This window comes from Scomber scombrus, chromosome 13 (genome assembly GCF_963691925.1).
Source record: "Scomber scombrus chromosome 13, fScoSco1.1, whole genome shotgun sequence".
Taxonomy (NCBI): Eukaryota; Metazoa; Chordata; class Actinopteri; order Scombriformes; family Scombridae; genus Scomber; species Scomber scombrus.
This window is the reverse complement of record NC_084982.1, coordinates 21,248,822-21,266,636: the sequence shown is the minus strand read 5'-3', so window position 1 is coordinate 21,266,636 and position 17,815 is coordinate 21,248,822. Positions and strand designations below refer to the sequence as shown.

The 17,815-nt window shown below is 37.7% G+C and overlaps 1 protein-coding gene across 1 annotated transcript in view; it reads left to right on the top strand.

Annotated features, from left to right (window-relative positions):
- The window catches only part of lrp1bb (low density lipoprotein receptor-related protein 1Bb), a 194,308-nt gene that overhangs the window by 38,625 nt on the left and 137,868 nt on the right, over positions 1-17,815 (top strand). The window contains exons 4-7 of the mRNA XM_062431318.1: positions 6,918-7,037; positions 7,674-7,802; positions 9,631-9,888; positions 11,124-11,286. Of these exons, the coding sequence (XP_062287302.1) occupies positions 6,918-7,037; positions 7,674-7,802; positions 9,631-9,888; positions 11,124-11,286 (670 nt within the window). The remainder of the gene's footprint in view (positions 1-6,917; positions 7,038-7,673; positions 7,803-9,630; positions 9,889-11,123; positions 11,287-17,815) is intronic.

Here is a 17,815-nt window from a genome sequence, read left to right as displayed (position 1 = left end):
CTGTATGTTATCTACTTTTAATCTTTTTTTCTTGTTTTGTCTTCATCCTTGTATCACAAAATAGGTTAATTCATAAAGTTTTCCGAGCAGCTTGTTATTTGTGTCCTGACATTTGAAATCCAGCTACAGGACACATAAGATATATAAAATAAATTAATAGATCATCCTAAAAATCAATAGCTCACTTGATCTTGCTCCACGGCACACCGGTTGAGAACCACTGGTCTAATAGCTAGCTAATCACTTAGCATAAGCCAAATTATCATAGGCTACAGTGTCAACATTAGCATACTAATGAATTTCATTTGAGCAGCAGAGCTGACGAGAGTAAGACAGTTTAGAGGCTTATAACTTTCACTTACCATTTGTAAACTGCACTCTAACATTCCACTGAAAAGTTGTGTCATGATGTATGATCTGTCGGTAGCAAAACAACTCTCCCCTTAAAGGCAAAGCAGCAAAGACTGAATGTACAGGCAAAGTATATTCTAAATCACACAAGATCATCTGCATTTAATTGGGGGTCATCAGTTTTTTGGCAAATCTGCAAGTCATCATAGTTTGTAACTTTAAAAGTTGTTTGTAAGCCTACCCTACAAATGAAATATAAATACAAATATTATTTGGCGCCATACAGGCACAGCGTCCTGGTTAGAAACAAGCATGCTGGCCAAACACCTGTCCCACACCGAGGTGGATGACAGTGACATGGCAGAAATCTTAAGATGTCATCTTGGATGGCCTGTCAGATTGTTGGTGTGGCAATGGCCACCTGGGCTACCCAGTTAAAACTGCACATGATCATTAGGTAACATCTTTATACTTTTTGGAGAACATAATGGAACAAATTAAGTATGCTGTTTGCTCGCATTTTTGTGGTTAGAATTCTTGATTTTAGTGTATCCTTTCCTTTCAAATGTGCTTTTCACAGCTGTATTATTCCTCATTTGCAGGGAGCTGTGTGGCAATGATAGAAGATAAGATAAACAATTTTTCAAGAAGTATTTTACATTAATGCCTTCATTAAATTGTATTGAGTTAAATAGAGTATGGATCACAAAAGAAAAACAGTATATATATATATATATATATATATATATATATATATATATATATATATATATATATATATATATATATATATATATATATATATATATTTATATATATATATATATATTTATTTATTTATTTATTTATTTATTTATTTATTTTTTATTTTTTTGCAAAGAACCCAAAACATATTTCTTCCACATACAGCATATTTGCAGATCATAGTATAAAGGCTACTACATGTACTTTACTATTGACTCATGTACTATGCGCTGCATGCAGAGCTATGTGCAAAGCATCAAGCAGGCTCAGTGCCAGATATACAATCCCTGTAGCACTCTGTGTTTTCCAGGAGGGAAAACTGATCATCTGGTGTCTTTGAGCAGATATAAGGATTAGCTTTGAATATCTTCAGCTCGGCATGTAGTCATTTTGCATACTGCTTCACAACAGGGAAGCATGCTAGTTACCGCACCATGGGATGAATAATAATGCACAGGTCACATGGGGCCCACATGCAACCTTGAAGATGAGTGAAGCAGAAGTGGCTAAATGCAGCATTAGGTACTGACCCCAAGTTTAAAAAAAAGGACCTATTACTTCAAAATGACCTAACCCAGACAGCATGAATAAATTATGAGCATTCAACTCATTGTTGTGAAATATTATCTCATCACTACCTTTTATAATGACATAATTTCACCCCCCACACACACACACACACACACACACACACACACACACACACACACACACACACACACACACACACACACACACACACACACATACACACACACACACACACACATACACATACATCTTCCAGCTAATCACGTAGATCCAGCCTCACTTAGCAAAATAGCAAGAACTAAAGAAGTACATCTGCTACCACATTAAGCCAATTAGCTGCTGTTAGCTAGATTAACAATGATGCAGGTGTAATTCTGAATCAACCAACTACAGGATGTTGCTGTAAATAAACAGTACACACAGACACAGTAACTAAACCTCTATTGCATGTAAGTCCCAGTCCTAGTGTAAGTCTCACAGTTACTTTTGAACTGTAATAGGCTACACATTAGCAGTTACCCTGTTAAAATGTAATGAGTAATGTGACTATTATAATTACTCAATCTGCCAAATGATTGGAGCCTGTCTAGATACAGAGACAATTACTCCCTAACATTGCTCTTACTGTAAATTCAGAGACTCAAATATAATGGCAGAGGGTAAATAGAGTGCACTCTATAATAACTTGGGAGTCATGTAAATGTTGCCTTTTTGATCTTCACAGACTTTTCTCAGAACAACATCTTCAGATTCAAAATGCTACTGAGGCAATTCAATGATCAGCCATTTAATTAGCCAGCTAATGTTAGCTGCTGTTGTTAACACTGTCTTTTCCAAGGTTTCTTCGTTGATGCTGAGTGATAATCCATGTTCTGCCTTTAATTTACAGTTTGAAAGTGCAGAGATACAGGGGGAAAAATGATAAGAGAGGATAATGACAGATAACAAAGGTCTTCAGTCAGAATAACTGTGTTGCAGTTATGTGTATGACCATTAGGCTACCATGGTGCCATTATTTGATATTGAACATGTTGGGCTTCCATAACAGTTTTATTGTGTAGTTTTCTTTTATACCCCTACAGGGCCATCATAACAGTCATCCAGTAAACAGTGACATTTTTCTTACACAACCATTGTCGATCTTTGATTTGATTGACGTACAGTATATGCAAAGTGTAAGGTGGTCGAAAGGGGCATACAACGTCTATTTATACCGAGCCATTCAAATGTAAGAATGAGCCAGCCACTGACAATGTGTCTATCTGAACAGACACATTTTACTGGCATGTGGATATCTGTAGATGGATGCAATTCTGGTTATTTTCAACCTGTAACTTTTTCACCAGCCATTGCCACCATGCTTTCTGGTTGTATTCAATGTTTCGTCATTTTACGGAAGAACTTCATGTGGCTCCACTTTGCCATGAGTTCTCCTCTCTCGTCCACTACAAAAAGGCCAGCATAATGTGAAATCACATAACCTGAAATAACCAAAAACATCCTCATCCTCTGGATTAGTTTGACATGAATGTTTTTCCTTCCCAGCTAGCTGTTCACACTCATAGCAAATCTGGTTTGAAGCCAGCTTACTTGAGTGACCTACAGTATGTGGCATTTAGCTGTCACAGTACTTTTCTTGTTAACTAAAGTTATGTGGAAGCAAGTGTTTTAATCACCTTTTAGGCGTGACTGTCAGTTTGGCCTTCAGAATATAAATGAAAGTGGAACTTTCTTTTTTAATTGCAGCTCCAAATGAATTAAAGTAAATTAAGGTACAAACTTTAAAAACAATCAATCATCATGATGGTGATAACTATCTGAATATGACCCAGGTTGAAAATACTCTAAATGTAATTATCTTTTTGGTTCAGGCTATTAGTGCCTCTAAAAAAGCTCAAACTAAGGCTGAAATGTAGTATGTACTCTGCTCTGAAGGAAATCGATTTCTAGGGGGAAAATGCCTTTTCTGTATGAATCTAATTTAGTGTACTCCTGTTTAGTAATTTCTAGTTAAAATTATTAATTCAGAATTCAGCAAACCAAGTTAGATGCAATGGTTTTGTGTAATGTCATAATCAGCAACTCATTATGTCAGGGTCAGCCACATTAATAAATGTTTTAACAGTGCAAACCAATAGGCGGTTACATTCATTTTCAGAGGGGAATACTTCATGGGACTCATGCTAAATTGAGTTTAAAATACATTGTGAAAGCATGGATTAAGCCACCAGCTTTTTTTTTCTGAATGCATATGTACTGTATATGTGCAGGTCTACATACATCTCAACATTTATGTTCCTGTACATGCTTCCTTACTTTGCACAATGGAAGGATTTCCTTTTTCTCTGAAGCTGACACATCTAAAAAATAAAATAAAAAAAATATCCTTAAATGAAAGTAGAGAGTGAATTAATGTGCTCCTAAAATGTGGCACTTGTCACTGGTGCACTGATAAAAGATAATGGGGGCTGTAAGGCTGTACTGTGGTAGGCACTTTGTTAACTTAGAATATCAATAGAATACTCTGCTATTACTTTTCAAATGTTCAGTTTGTTTGATCAAAGAAAACTGAGACACCATTCACATGAACATTGTGTCTTTACTTAATAAAAAAGGAAGTCTGGCAGCATTGCAAATCCTTCAAAAATGATTAGACTGTGCAAATTCATTGTATGTGAACACAATGTTTGGAGACAAGTTCTCCTCAAGTGCAGCAAGCAGCACTAAATAACTGAAACTTGAACTTTACCACTTTACAACGTGTTAGTAGAACTGCTTGAAGGCTTCAAAATCGATGTTTTGGAAGGGTTATGCCCTTACTAACTTCTATGACTTGTCTGGTTTTGACGTTAGCTTGTCTCTAAGAAGTAACTTATGGTCTGCCTTTCTGTCTCAGTGGGGAGAAAAATGACTTGGTTTGAGAAAATCTCCAGCATTGTTGGGTACTTCCATTTTCTGTGCAGTTTGACGTTGGGGTAGTTTCAGAAATTTGGCCACACACTGTGTCACCAAGCTCTTATGACACTGTTTCAAACAACTGTAGTAGTTCACACTGTGCATCAATGGCAGCAATACACGTTTGAAATCAATGTACGTTTACAGAATCCGAGTGATCAATTGACACAAAAGTCTGATTCTAAACTAAAACTCTAAATCTCCAGTATGTATGTGACTAAACATGTTATTTGTATATTATAAAACAAATAAACTTTTAGTATGTATTTCATTTCTCAAATATATATATTTTGTTTGTATAAGAATTCCGAATTAAATATAAGTATGATGAAAACATAATTTTACTGGCTCTTTTTACTTGGACTCATGATTGTATTTGTCATGCCTAGTTTAGTGCAGTTTTATTTTGTCTACCACCTACTGTGTTTGAACTTCACCAAGTAATTTGGGATGAATGTTTGCATATTTATGGTGTACCCAAATCTCTCTGTGTTTCTACCAATGACACTTTATGGTTTATGTTATCCTTAGAACACAGAAAATAAATGCTATGCCTCTCTGACATATTTTGTGTCCACATTTTTTTTTTCAGTTTATTGAGCTTCAGTTCTTTTCTACCACATAATCATTTCATCACTATGAGTCAGTGAGGAGTGTCAATAAATATCCAAGCAGGCTCTCCCTGGTCATTGAAGACCAGAGGCTACTGGGCATTTACCATTTTAATACTTCTGTGTTTGCTTGCTCTCTATCACCTCAAAATATAGTTTGAAATGAAATGAAAATTCAGTCATTTTCTACTCAATGTCCTGTCAGTCAAAAGTCCTATAAAGGGTCATATGAAAACTAAATGCACAGAAAGTTCACCCCCAGTAATTCCATCTGTCCTATCTGAAGCTGTTAAAGGCAACAAGGCCATTGCTTTACAGCCTGCATTTTAGTATAAGTGACAGTACTGTGTACACACTGCAGTGGTGTTTAGACTTCAATAGTTGTGAGTATTTTATTCCTCTGGTTTCATTGTGAAATTAAATTGAGATCTTAATATAGATTAACATCAATGAAGAAGTGCAGTCGTGTGTGTGCATGTTGTATTCTCAGCTCCGCTGTGTCAGTCAACAGTCATGGACCATATTTTATTGCTACAGTCTTCTCTTCCTTCACTGTTGAACTGTTTTTTATCATTATCAGTTGACACACTGGTCTCCAAAAAGCACTCGCTGAGATTTATATATTGCTCTCCAAACCATACAGCTTCACCATTCATCTTAATGTGTCAGTGAGCCAGCAAGAAAGTTAGATACTGTAATGAAAAACGGGCCTCTGATAACTCAGTGTTTAAACATGTCTGATCTACTGACATCGCATGATTCCAACTCTTAAAAATAAAAACCAAAGACTGTGTCTTCATTTACAAAATAATAAAAAAACTGGAAGCTTTGATTATCGTTCACTTCCCACTTTGCTATTGAATGTTAATACACCCTGTCAAGGAGTGATTTGGTCCGCTGCTGCATCATTTCATAACTTCTTGAAATGGTTAGCAAAGGAAATACCAAGGACAATCAATCCAAGCTTTTATCTTCTGGGCTTTAAGTTGACATTAATTAATGTTCAGCAGTGGCTTATCAGTCTTTGCACAATTAAAGCTTTGTTTTGAGGGCTTTTGATGCTTTCATTTTTGCCACTTATTCCTCTGAACATTCATCATGCAATAGTTAGCCATTCTTTGTTCCTTTGTGCAAAAATATTAGTGTTATACAAAGCATCCTCACCAATCACAACTTTAAAAAAAAAAAGAAAAATTATAAAAAAATGGAAAATTACTTTGTTGGCACTTCCTGAGCACCACTAACAGTGAATGCAATGCTGGTAAAAGGGCTCAGTCATACTCAACAACAGTCTTAGATTGTACGAGGACAGAACAGCCATCACATTGATGTAATAACTACTTGTATGTGACAAAAGGATGGATCTTTTGTTTATAATCTTGGGACATTCAAGCTTTAAAGTAAGACAATGGCTGTGTACTGTACACCTATCTATTTCCCATGACGTTTAATAGTTAATACAATTAGATTTATATCAGTTAATTTCCATTTGGTGATTCATAGGAACTTGTGTCTTAGACCGGTTTTAAACTTGTAACGGTTAGCTGGAAATGTCCCTTTTTTGCAAAATGACAAAAGTGTAGTTGTGACTGAGAGAGCCAGGACAATAAAAAAAATGAAAAAAGTAATTTCACAAATCAGAAAGAATTTTCCCTCTCCACCTACCCTTTCATATTTTTTTTTCTCCAATTCTCACTTTTTCTCACTTTCTCTTTCCCCCTGCAGAGCTCCTGTCAGCCTGCCACGAGCTCCGGTGTCGCTACGGCTGCGTCATGACAAGAAACGGCACCTTCTGTTTCTGCGCTGACGGCTTTGAGGTCGGCGAGGATGGGACGAGTTGCAGAGGTAGGTTTCAGCAACACTGGTGGGGGCCCCCTGCCATGGAGCCCCCCTCCCTTTTTTTGCTTTATCTTCCCTACACCAATCTCTCCTTTTGCCCTCAGCCAGACTTCCCTCAGATGAATAAGTAGGGGGTGGTGGGTATATGAGAACCATCTGTCTGCAGGCATGGCCCAATGTACAGTACATTACACCCAACACACATGCATACACATTTACAGCACATACAGAACACAATTTATCTGTGTCTCTTAATCTTACTTTTTATGATCTTTAGTGCCAAAAGCCTATTTTCTGACAGCCAATGAGGAAGACAGCATTTTGATGTCAAAGGTGCCTCTTAAGTTGTGTCTTACTTGGACTCTGCAGATACCTTATACCAAAGACATGGCATAAAATAGCATAATTATGCAGGAGGAAGAGGTTTAACAATGCAGCAGTGCTTCCTGAATTTGATCCTGTTTAGGAAAGACATGTGAAAGAGTGGTTTATAGGGTACTGCAGCTCCAAAGGCTCCTTGGTTATAAAAGTAATTATGCCTGAGGTACCAGAGTGAGGCCACATTAAATATACTTTATGTATTTGGGTCATGTTTGAGCACACCTAATTTGTTACAAATGACTCTCTTCTTTTTTCCATAAGATCATGATGAATGTGCCATGTATGGCACATGCAGCCAAACCTGCAAGAACACCTACGGGTCATACAGATGCAGCTGCACAGAAGGATACATCCTGCAGCCTGACAAGATATCTTGCAAAGCCACACAAGGTAAGCAGCACACTTGAATCAGGGAACAACATAATCTGCATAGTATGTATGTTTCATTTCTAATAATAAACCGGGTTTTGTTCAAACCAGAGTGGCTTTCTAGCTTATCATCTCCTTGATACTTCCCGGCATCTGTGGGGCAAGATTAATATAGTTTAGTAGTGACCACATCCATCACCCACATGGGAATAGGTAGACGTGGCCAGGCCAGGATAATGATCAAATTAATGAGCATGAGATTTTAAGTGCAAGCAGTCTGGAGTATTTTGTGCGGAGACAATGCCCAGTGTCACCCTGATTTATGCTAAGAACAAATCTGTTCCAGTGAGTAAAACAGCCTACTTAGAAACAAAACAAGCAAAATAGGTATTATATTTTGGTGGTCCGCCATCAACAAGTAAACAAGTTTAACCCTGTGCGGTATGCATTTTTATCATGCTTTGAATCTTTTTTTTTTTCCTTTTTTTTGAGTGTTGTCACTATGGCATATATGGGTTGCAAATAGCTAGAGGCACAACACACCTAGCTGGGGAGAACACCACTGTTGCAGCTTTTAATCAATGTGACTGGTGTCCTACCAGGAATAAACTGAATATGATTACCCATAAACTTAACTGAACCCAATGCTCACGTGCATTAATATTCATTCAGCAGAGAGCGATGGTGTTACGGCGATAACTATGGGGTTACCATTAGTTGTAAAAGCTCATGAATATAAATTTCAGATAGAGTTCTCTGAGGCCAGAAGATGAGGAGCAGCAGGGTATGAAAAAACATATTAATGTGTTCAGTATAAGATTGAAGTTAAAACTCAACAGAACAAATTTGATTTTTTTAAGAATTAATCTCGATTCAATCTCTTGTCTTTTGACTTGGAGTAAAAGTGTAAGGTATACCATTTTTTAATCTATTTGTATTCCTAACATAAATCTGACTCTTTAATAGCTTGGTGGTTGCCATGTCTACTTAACATTACACTTAATAGAGGCATGATAAGTAACAAATTGTAGATTATAGAAGTATGGAAGTAATTGCATGTTGCAGACATTGACAGGAGTCATGGGGATGTCCAAATAAAATACCAATGCCCAAAGGATGTAGCTTCTTTTCAATTTCAGAAAATACCATTTGTGTCTGAGTGTTCCTACTGAAGATAAAAATCTTTAAAAAGAGGTCATGAATACATAATGCATCTCATAATAATAATAGTACATAAAAAAGAATCTGCAATTGTCAACGCAGTTTTTCGAACATTTTGCAAACAAAGAACTTTGAAAACAAAGAGTAAATAATGCAATTATTGGGCACTGTTTTCCGGCTGCATATTAATACACACGCACAAGTGAGTATTTATGGTAGCAGGGCAGTATCAAAATAAACTACAGTTTCCGCATTCAGTGTGATGAAGCAACATGTCAAGCTGGTGCAATGGTGTGACTCATTGATGTGTTTAATAGTTCTTGGACAACAATAGAGCTCTGGGGCTCAAAGCAATAGGATTCAGTTAGACAGGCAATACTTGGAAGGATCACTTTATTTTCACGTTATTGTTATTGTCAATTGTTATTCTCAATTTATTTTGTTCTTTTTTTGAGTCTGTGTGTGAATTATGCTTGTCTTTCTCCCTTTCGTTGTTTTTGTATGCCTCTCCGTAATATACTCTATATTTTTCTTTTGTTTAAACCTTTATTTAGAATGTATTTTTGTTTTGCTTTATTCCTTTTTTTGATTGATCTTTTATTTCAGGTGGTCCCTTGATGTTTCACCAATAAAAAATGTGCTACAAAAATATAGAAATGAAATGCTATTTCTTCCTCTCTCTTGCCAGATCCTGGTGACAGCCGTCCAATGCTTCTCATTGGTGGTTCAGACCGGATTGTCATCACCGATCTAAATGGAACAGGCCTTCAGCCCCTGAGGTCTCTGAGTGTAAATGGAACACTGACATTGGATTTCCAGCACAGCCAGAAAAGTGTATGCTGGATTCTGTCCACAGAGTCCTCTGGGCAACTTCGCTGTGCTGAAACGAGAAATCTACGTGGATTCACACGGGAACAGGAAATAAGAACACAACAAAGTTTGCTAAGTACGTTTTCAGCTGCTCCTAGCCTTATCCTATAAACTCCTTTTTTCTTTTTTTTTGTACTTTTCTGATAAATTTACGCTGTTATCTGCACTCACATCATGAACACACTCACCGGCAAGAATAGAGGATAGTGATGCATCTTTTCTGAGATACACCTGGATAACTCCCAGCACTCTCTCTCACACACACGCAGGTTCATCCTTCTTTCGCTCTCTTTTTCTCTCTCACAGTCTTACCTGTGAGCTCTCCATCTATTCATTATCTGTGCAGTTGAAGGCAAGTTAGCCTCAGCGGTTTTGGCAACTCACCTTTCCCCTACAGCTGTCCTTCAAAACCAACAGGCTACATCATCTTTCAAAAGAGTTTTTGTTTTTCCTTCTTTGCTGATCTGGTCTCACATATTTCAAACAGGCTGGACATTGAGTTTTTTGCGTGGTTCATACATGGTTATTTGTAAGTTTTTTCTATTAGTTACAATGTATCAGTCAGACTCATTACCTATAGTTTCATACTGATTATTAAAATTAAAATGGCTTTGTTTGCCATTTTAAATTAATAAATGCATCAGAGGTGTTTGGTTATAGTCCTTATTGTTATACTTATTACAAACCTGCTAGCCAGAAGCCATGGTATAATGTAAAGGGGCACTCCACCTTTTTTACACATCAAGATCAGTTTACTTAGTCAGTAAAAACAGAAATATAATATCTCAGATAACTCTAACCCTGATCTTTGAAAGACTGGGACTGCTACATTACATTGGTTGTCTGTTTTCATGAGGATAGGTATTATATTACATCTAGTCACGAGCTGGCCCAAGGTCTGCCTGCATCATTTGTGAAGTAGAGTGCTTCTACATTAGTAAGTTGATAATCATAATAGATCAGTTGGTGGATGATGTAACCCACAGTGTATTTTCAAACAGTTTTTCTGTGAAATATGTGCTCACAAGGACTGAACGGCACATGCTGTGAGCCAAGCAGGGAACACGTCTGCTAATTCTGGACTCTAAAAACTCATACAGATAGTACATGTCCACGTTGCATTCAGTGCCTTTGAAAAGGTCTTAGCATTGTTGTAAGTCATCATGTATGAATGGAATACATTCAAGTAACCTTCTAATGCACTTATTATATAGTATGTAGTGTATAGTTTAAATGTATTATTTTTTTATTTTTTATTGTTTTTAATTATCTCTTTTGCACTGGAATCTTATCCCCGCTTTCTTATTGCAGATGTCGAGCAGATGGCTATTGACTGGCTGACAGGCAACCTCTATTTTGTTGACCGGGTCACTGACAAGATATTTGTCTGCGACCATAGCGGGAACACTTGCGTTACTATCCTACAACTAGACCTGCTGAATCCTAAAGGAATAGCTCTGGATCCTCTCATGGGGTGAGTGTTCTGCAGGCTATATAATACACCATATCTGAAAGCCCTGCAGGGCTCATTTATCATCATGCATCTTTTGTTAAGGAAAAAAAAAAAAAAAGTGAAAAAAGGGGGAAAAAATTACTATGCATAACAATTGACTTGTCTGAAAGAATGTGAGTGAGTTACAATGAAGGGATTTAAATGATTCCCTGTCTTTCCACTCAGCCCTTTTCTCTTTGAGCTGTGTAATTTGGTGGATAGCTGGTGATGCGTCTTCTGTCTAGACATTCATTTGTATTCACTGATTTCACCCAACATCTCTCTGTAAAAAATCCCCCTGCAGGAATTTCCATTACAGGATTTTTGTCTCTGTAGAGATCACAAAAAAAGCTGAGCAACTGTGGAGTAAAAAAAAGTATCCCCAAATTGCACACAGGGAACCAAATAAATAAAATAACAGCATGTGGTTGACAATCACATGAATCAGAATGTTACAGAACTTATTTTGTAGGTTTCCCAGCTGTTTCCTGTGGCAGTGTCATTGTGAAAAAAAACAAAAAACAAAACAAAACACACAAACTAACCAAATAATATGAAGACTTTGTAAATAGCTGCATTAGCGTGTGAACTTAGAGGAAGCTTCCCTTGGTATTCCCATTATCAGCAGCTCAAAACCTTTTTCTGCCCTCAAATACACATAGAGCAAGAGGGGAGCAGGGCCATTATCTTATGAGGACACGGGAACCGGCTGCTGACTCTGGTTAGAGCAAGTTTTTAATGATACACCTTTTGTGTTTCAGATTCAGATTTCAGACAGCATTATCCATCTAATAATAATGACACACCTCTCATTAGCAATGTAGCTCATAGCAAAGTAATTACCACTTCTAAGCATCGGTCACAAAGGAAAATCTGCATGCTGTGCACATTTTCCGTTGAATTGTATCCTGACAGGGTCCCATAGGTCTGAGAGAATATACTGTTAATCTTAACATTGCATCTTAACATGTAATTAAGTTGATAGTTGAAGCTGAACTACATGTCTTCTCTGTGGATTTTGGATTTATTTAACTTTTTTCAGCAGCAACGGTTACCACTATCAACTATTGGGTCTAATTAGCTGCTCGTCTCTTAATGATACATACAGTTTTGCTTTGGTTGGCAGTGTCTCTGTGTTTTCATTAAATGCTTGTCAGCAATTGGAAAGTTGTATGGCTTATGGTAAATACTGAACTTTTGAGTTTTTGAGTTCACCTCAGATAAATCAGGCTACAATTCAGAGGTTTTGTCATATTAGCACAAGTCACGCACACAAGCGCCCATTCTGTTATAGAGGGATGATATTATGGATATAGTGTGCTGGCCCTCAAGGGGACTGGGCATGGAGGTTCCTGGCTAGATTGGCTGTATAAGACACAAAGGTTTTCCAAGTCCAAGCATGAGAGAGGTCTGTCAGCCTGTAGCAATGGAGTGAAAGCATAATAAATTAGGGAGGTCTTTGACAGTAGCACAGTGTGAGGAACAGTGTTTATAGAATATTCTCTGGTATGGCACTCCATTTTTATTGTTGTTTGATTATTTTTGTCTTCCTGCAAATCTTACTATTGGATAAGGCATTTTAACTTTGCTATAGGAAAGCTATTTGATGGACAGACTTTTCTTCTATTCTTAAAAAAGCTTTTTGAATGAGAGGCTGAAGGAAAGTATGGTTTGTTCAGACACTAAATTTTTTATCAGGACTGTACAGTCCTCTTTGAATTAACTGTAATTCAGAAAAAAATGTGCTTGGTCAGATTAATGAAGCCTGGAAGGATGTAACAGAAAAAGTATGTCAGATTAGTGCCAGATCAATGTTTCTTCGACTGAAGCAAGTGCTACGGTTTTGTATCGCAAACTGTGGGTGGGTGGTTGCAGGGCAGTGAAGTCAGGTCATTGGCAAGGTAGAAAGAAATAGTCACAAACAATGTGCTCAGAAGAGGCTTTTGAAAGCCCTGGCTTTTGACTTGTAGCATGTTTTACACAAGTCAACCTATAACCTTTATAACCTAATAACAGTAAACAAGAAAAAGCACAATATGTCCCCTTTAAAATTCATTTTAGACTACCAATTCCTTTTAAAAATGACGTCCCACTCATGCAAATGAATGCATTATATTATTAAAGAAACATAATGGCTTTACTGAAATATACACCTGATCTGATGCTGAGAGCAGTCTGTAGGTTGACACTGTGTATAGGGGAACATTATACTGGAGGCTGTTTTATCATTAATTAAAACTGCTGCCTGTCACTTATTTTGTGATACACACACTGCTCACACCACTGCATAAGAAGCAGAGACATGAATATCCAGAGTTTATTCCATATTGCATGCAAACATCAGTCATTTCCCAAACATTGATTTTCATATGCTGTTTCATCTGCTGTGTTGGTTAATCTGCAGGGATCAGGTACACTGGCTATTTGTATAAATCTCAATTCCCTTCTTCTATATTTTGCCTCTCTAAACAGGAACATCTTAAAACCAATGTTGCACAATTTCCAGTGTGTCCGTTTTTCTTCTACAGTATGTCACCACTGCAACATACAAAACAAAACAAACAAAATAAACAAAAAAAACAAAATAGTGAGGAGAGATGGTTAAATATTAGAAAAGTAAGCATGTCCCTGTGCTTTAGGTCAGTTTTGACTTATCCAATATAAAACCCAATACCTCAATTTTCCCCTAATCTTAAGCAAGTGCTCTTAGTGCTTAAACATAAGCCTAACCATAAGAACAATGTTCATGTTCAATCTACCATTACAAAATGAAAGAAACAGTAAAATGATCAAATGCAAAATTACAGTCAGCAAATAAAAATAATAAATATAACAGTTAAAAAAGTTACTGATAAAATGATCAAGAAAAAGCCATATGGTAGAAGAAAGTCTTGAGAGACTTTTTGAAAGCAAACAGTGAATTTTCTAGAAAGTTTTTTCAGGTAATCTATTCCAAAAGGGTTGGAGCCAAGAAAGCAAAAGCCCTGTCACTGCTGGTCTTCAGCCTTGACTGGGGAATTAGCTAACAAGGCCTTATCAGAGATCTCAAGCTACGGGCTGCTGGGTAATGATATAGGAGCTCAGCCAGGTAGTTTGGTGCCATACCATGCAGGGCCTTAAAAGTTGAAACTAGAAGTTTAAAATCAATTCTGAAACAGACAGGCAGCCAGTGAAGGGAAGCTAAAATAGGGGAGATATGATCTTGCTTTTGTGATTTGGTTAAAAGTGTAGCTGCTGTGTATTGGGTACCATGAAACTGTGCAATCATGTTGACCAAGGCAAGTAAACATGGCATTACAATAATCCAGACAAGAAGTGATAGAACCAAGAATAACTCTTTGATGATCATTAAAAGTAGCAAAAAGATCTAAATCAGGAGATATTTCTGCAAATCTGTGCATCAATTAACCATTTCCATCGAGTAATACTACCAATAACTAGAGATCTAGTAATGGTGACCTGTCATTACACCAATATAGCTGGTTTGGGTTAGGGTTAGATATGTGATTTCACTTTAGTTTGAGGTGCAGTTCTGTTGTAATGTGTTCTAAATTACCCTCTAAGAAAGTCTAAGGGTCTAACAGATGCAATGTCTTGACAGCTTCCATAATGTTAATGGGTTCAGATGGCATTATATGGTCGGATGTCTAGCCTGCATCATTTATCACTAGACAGTGGAGAGAGTGTGGCCCATCCTCACTGTCCAGGGTTTGGAATTTATTGCTCAGCTGTAGAGTGTCAGATAGGAGCGGTTGGAGTGACTATGTAGCACAACCCTCGCTACTCTTGACCAAGACCCACAGCTCCGAGTTGCAGGGAGTGGGGCAGGCTTGGGACTTGGGCTTAGTCCAGACATTTCATTATTTACAGCCAGGACATCAGTTGAAAGGATCGGCTTCACTCTGGTGATGACAGAGCCAGACTAGAGAAGAGGGCATCGTTGTGTGTGATAGAGGCTGAATGCTCGGTGGATGCACTGTCGCCTTGGTTGTCGCAGCAGGAGGAGCCCAGTGTGGGGAGATTTTTGGTTTGGGCAGCCGCAATGGATGAAAACCCCAGGATTAGCTTGTCCCTGTTATATCACATAGGTGTCATTGTAACATTGCATTTTAGTCTGGAAACTGCAAATATGAACAAAGCCAGCTGAAGTATGTCTTCAGGAAATTATTACCACCTCTGTATAAAATGTACAGAAAGACACTACTTAAAGAAAAGAAGTACAGAAAACCACCTTAGAGTACATGCATTTTATTGATTTTGAGTTTAAACAGTGTCGACTCAGTCTTCTGTTTGACTTTGAGACACATCATTTTTCACTGGTCCCATGCAATTTATTTTATCAGGGGTGCTCATTTCCAGAATCCAACATGGATCTCATTGTAGCTGCAGATGCATCAGCACCATCGTAATCCCTGAAAGCTATCATTTGTATGCCGGTGGAAGTGCACCTGTTTGGGGAGCTGGGTTCCTTGCTGATGCCAACAGTTTTTCAGCACAGCCTGGTCTAGGGTTCAAAGGGCAGCCCATTACTCCCCTGAGTTGACTTGTGCAGATTAAGTCGGCTCTCCGCCGCTCTCTGGCTGTAGCTCATTATCATTGGAGGCCGTTGGAGTTCTGTCCTCACGGAGCCACAGCTGGGCTGCATAGAAATTCCGCCATGTTAATTATTGTATGTGCAGACCTGAGCAAAACACTGCTGACAATCCACAGGGATCTTTACTTATATTTAATCAACATTTCCGATGTTCGATGATGTTTTTCAGTCCTTATTGTAAGAAACAAATTGAAGTATGTTTAACACTTGTTTTCCTGGATTTACACTGACTCCCTGTGTCTTTTGGAATTGATTTTTAAAGCCCTCTCACACTATTTAAGATACTAAATGGTTTGGTTTCTCTGTGCATCACACATTAAATGTCTATTCACATACCATGAGGTCCTCTGCAATATGCCTTCTTAATGCCTCCAAAATTACCACGAAAGAATTGGGAAAGCTGTTTTTATTGTATTTGCCTCCAGGTTACAGAACTCCTATGTATCAGAGATGGAACCTCACTGTGAAGTTTTAGAAGGAATTTTAAAACATGATTATGCTTTTTTTCATATAAATAATTGGAAATGAGGTGCAGGTGAAGTGAGATGCAACAAAGGACAAAGGTTCCTGGCTAGACTCAAACAGGGGACATTGCTGTTCCTTGACTTAACCTTGGATGTGTTAAGGAGGACAGGATACCTCATTCATTGTTGGTCCTTCATTCATTCCTAAGAAAATTGTTCACTGAACACATACAGCAAAAAAGCCATGCTTCTTGTTTTTTGGGTTTATAGAGAAGTGGTTCTCAAACTTTTCACATCAAGGACCCCTAAACTGACACAAATTAGTCCAGAGACCCCAATTTGATTAGATTTTGCCCCAAGCCCTCCCATCTGATAAGGCTTTTGCTTTTATGTTTTATTACAGAAAGTGCTTGAAACCCATGGTCAAAATAGTCATACATTCTGTCATCATTTTACTTGTGGATGAAATTTTAATGAAAATAAATTATTCCCCCTTTGGCTAGGGACCCCTTGGAACCCACTCCATGACCTGTGGGGTTACGTGGACCCCTGTTTTGAGAACCACTGCAATAGAACATTCTCACTAGAACTTCTCCAGCTACGCCAATCAAAACCATTCATGTCCAAGACCGCCACTGGTCAAGATGCACACACAAATAAGAAACAAGTTAATTTAGGTAAAATTAAATGAATTAAATTGAGGTTATTAAATTACTGGATTTTGTCTGGAAAAGGAAAATACTTTCTTTCACAATGACCACAATTAAATGTGACCAGGATCAATAGACAGTGTAATAAAATGTGATTCAGAAAAGTGGATAAGTGGTTTAGTGTTAACTTACTTTAACAACATTAAGGGCAAACCATTGGACTGTTTGTACCACCTCATGAATGTAAGACAATTACATTCTCGTTCAGCTCTGGTTTGGTCAGCCACCCCTGAGAAAAACATCCAGTTCTTTCAACTGATAGATGCTTACCTGTCTTCACCTTCTACTCCTTTGGCTTACATTTAATTCCATGTCATGCTCTTCTGCACAGCATATGGTTGGTACTGAGGATATGACTGCAGCAATTGTTGGGGTAGATCAATAGAGAAGCCCCCTCTTTTTTAAAAAACAAAAATGTACATTAGATTGATTTGAGAGATGCTTAAACCACCAAACTGCTCTACGCATAGGTGCTTTAATTGTTAGTAAAAATGATGCTGGGTTTTTGAGAAGACATTCTTTCTCACATTTGCAGTGTGTCCACAGCAGGTGTGTAGCTATAATTGAGAGAAATGTGCATGCAGGAGTTTTATGTTGCTGTTTTATAGCTTCTCTCATTTCCTCTAGAGAGACAAGGATGATTGTGGTTGGATGGTTGGGACTGACCGTGGGTAGAGCTTTGCTGACATAACCACCAATCTAACACCAACACCTGATCATAGTTAGTGAAGTTGTTGGTGTTA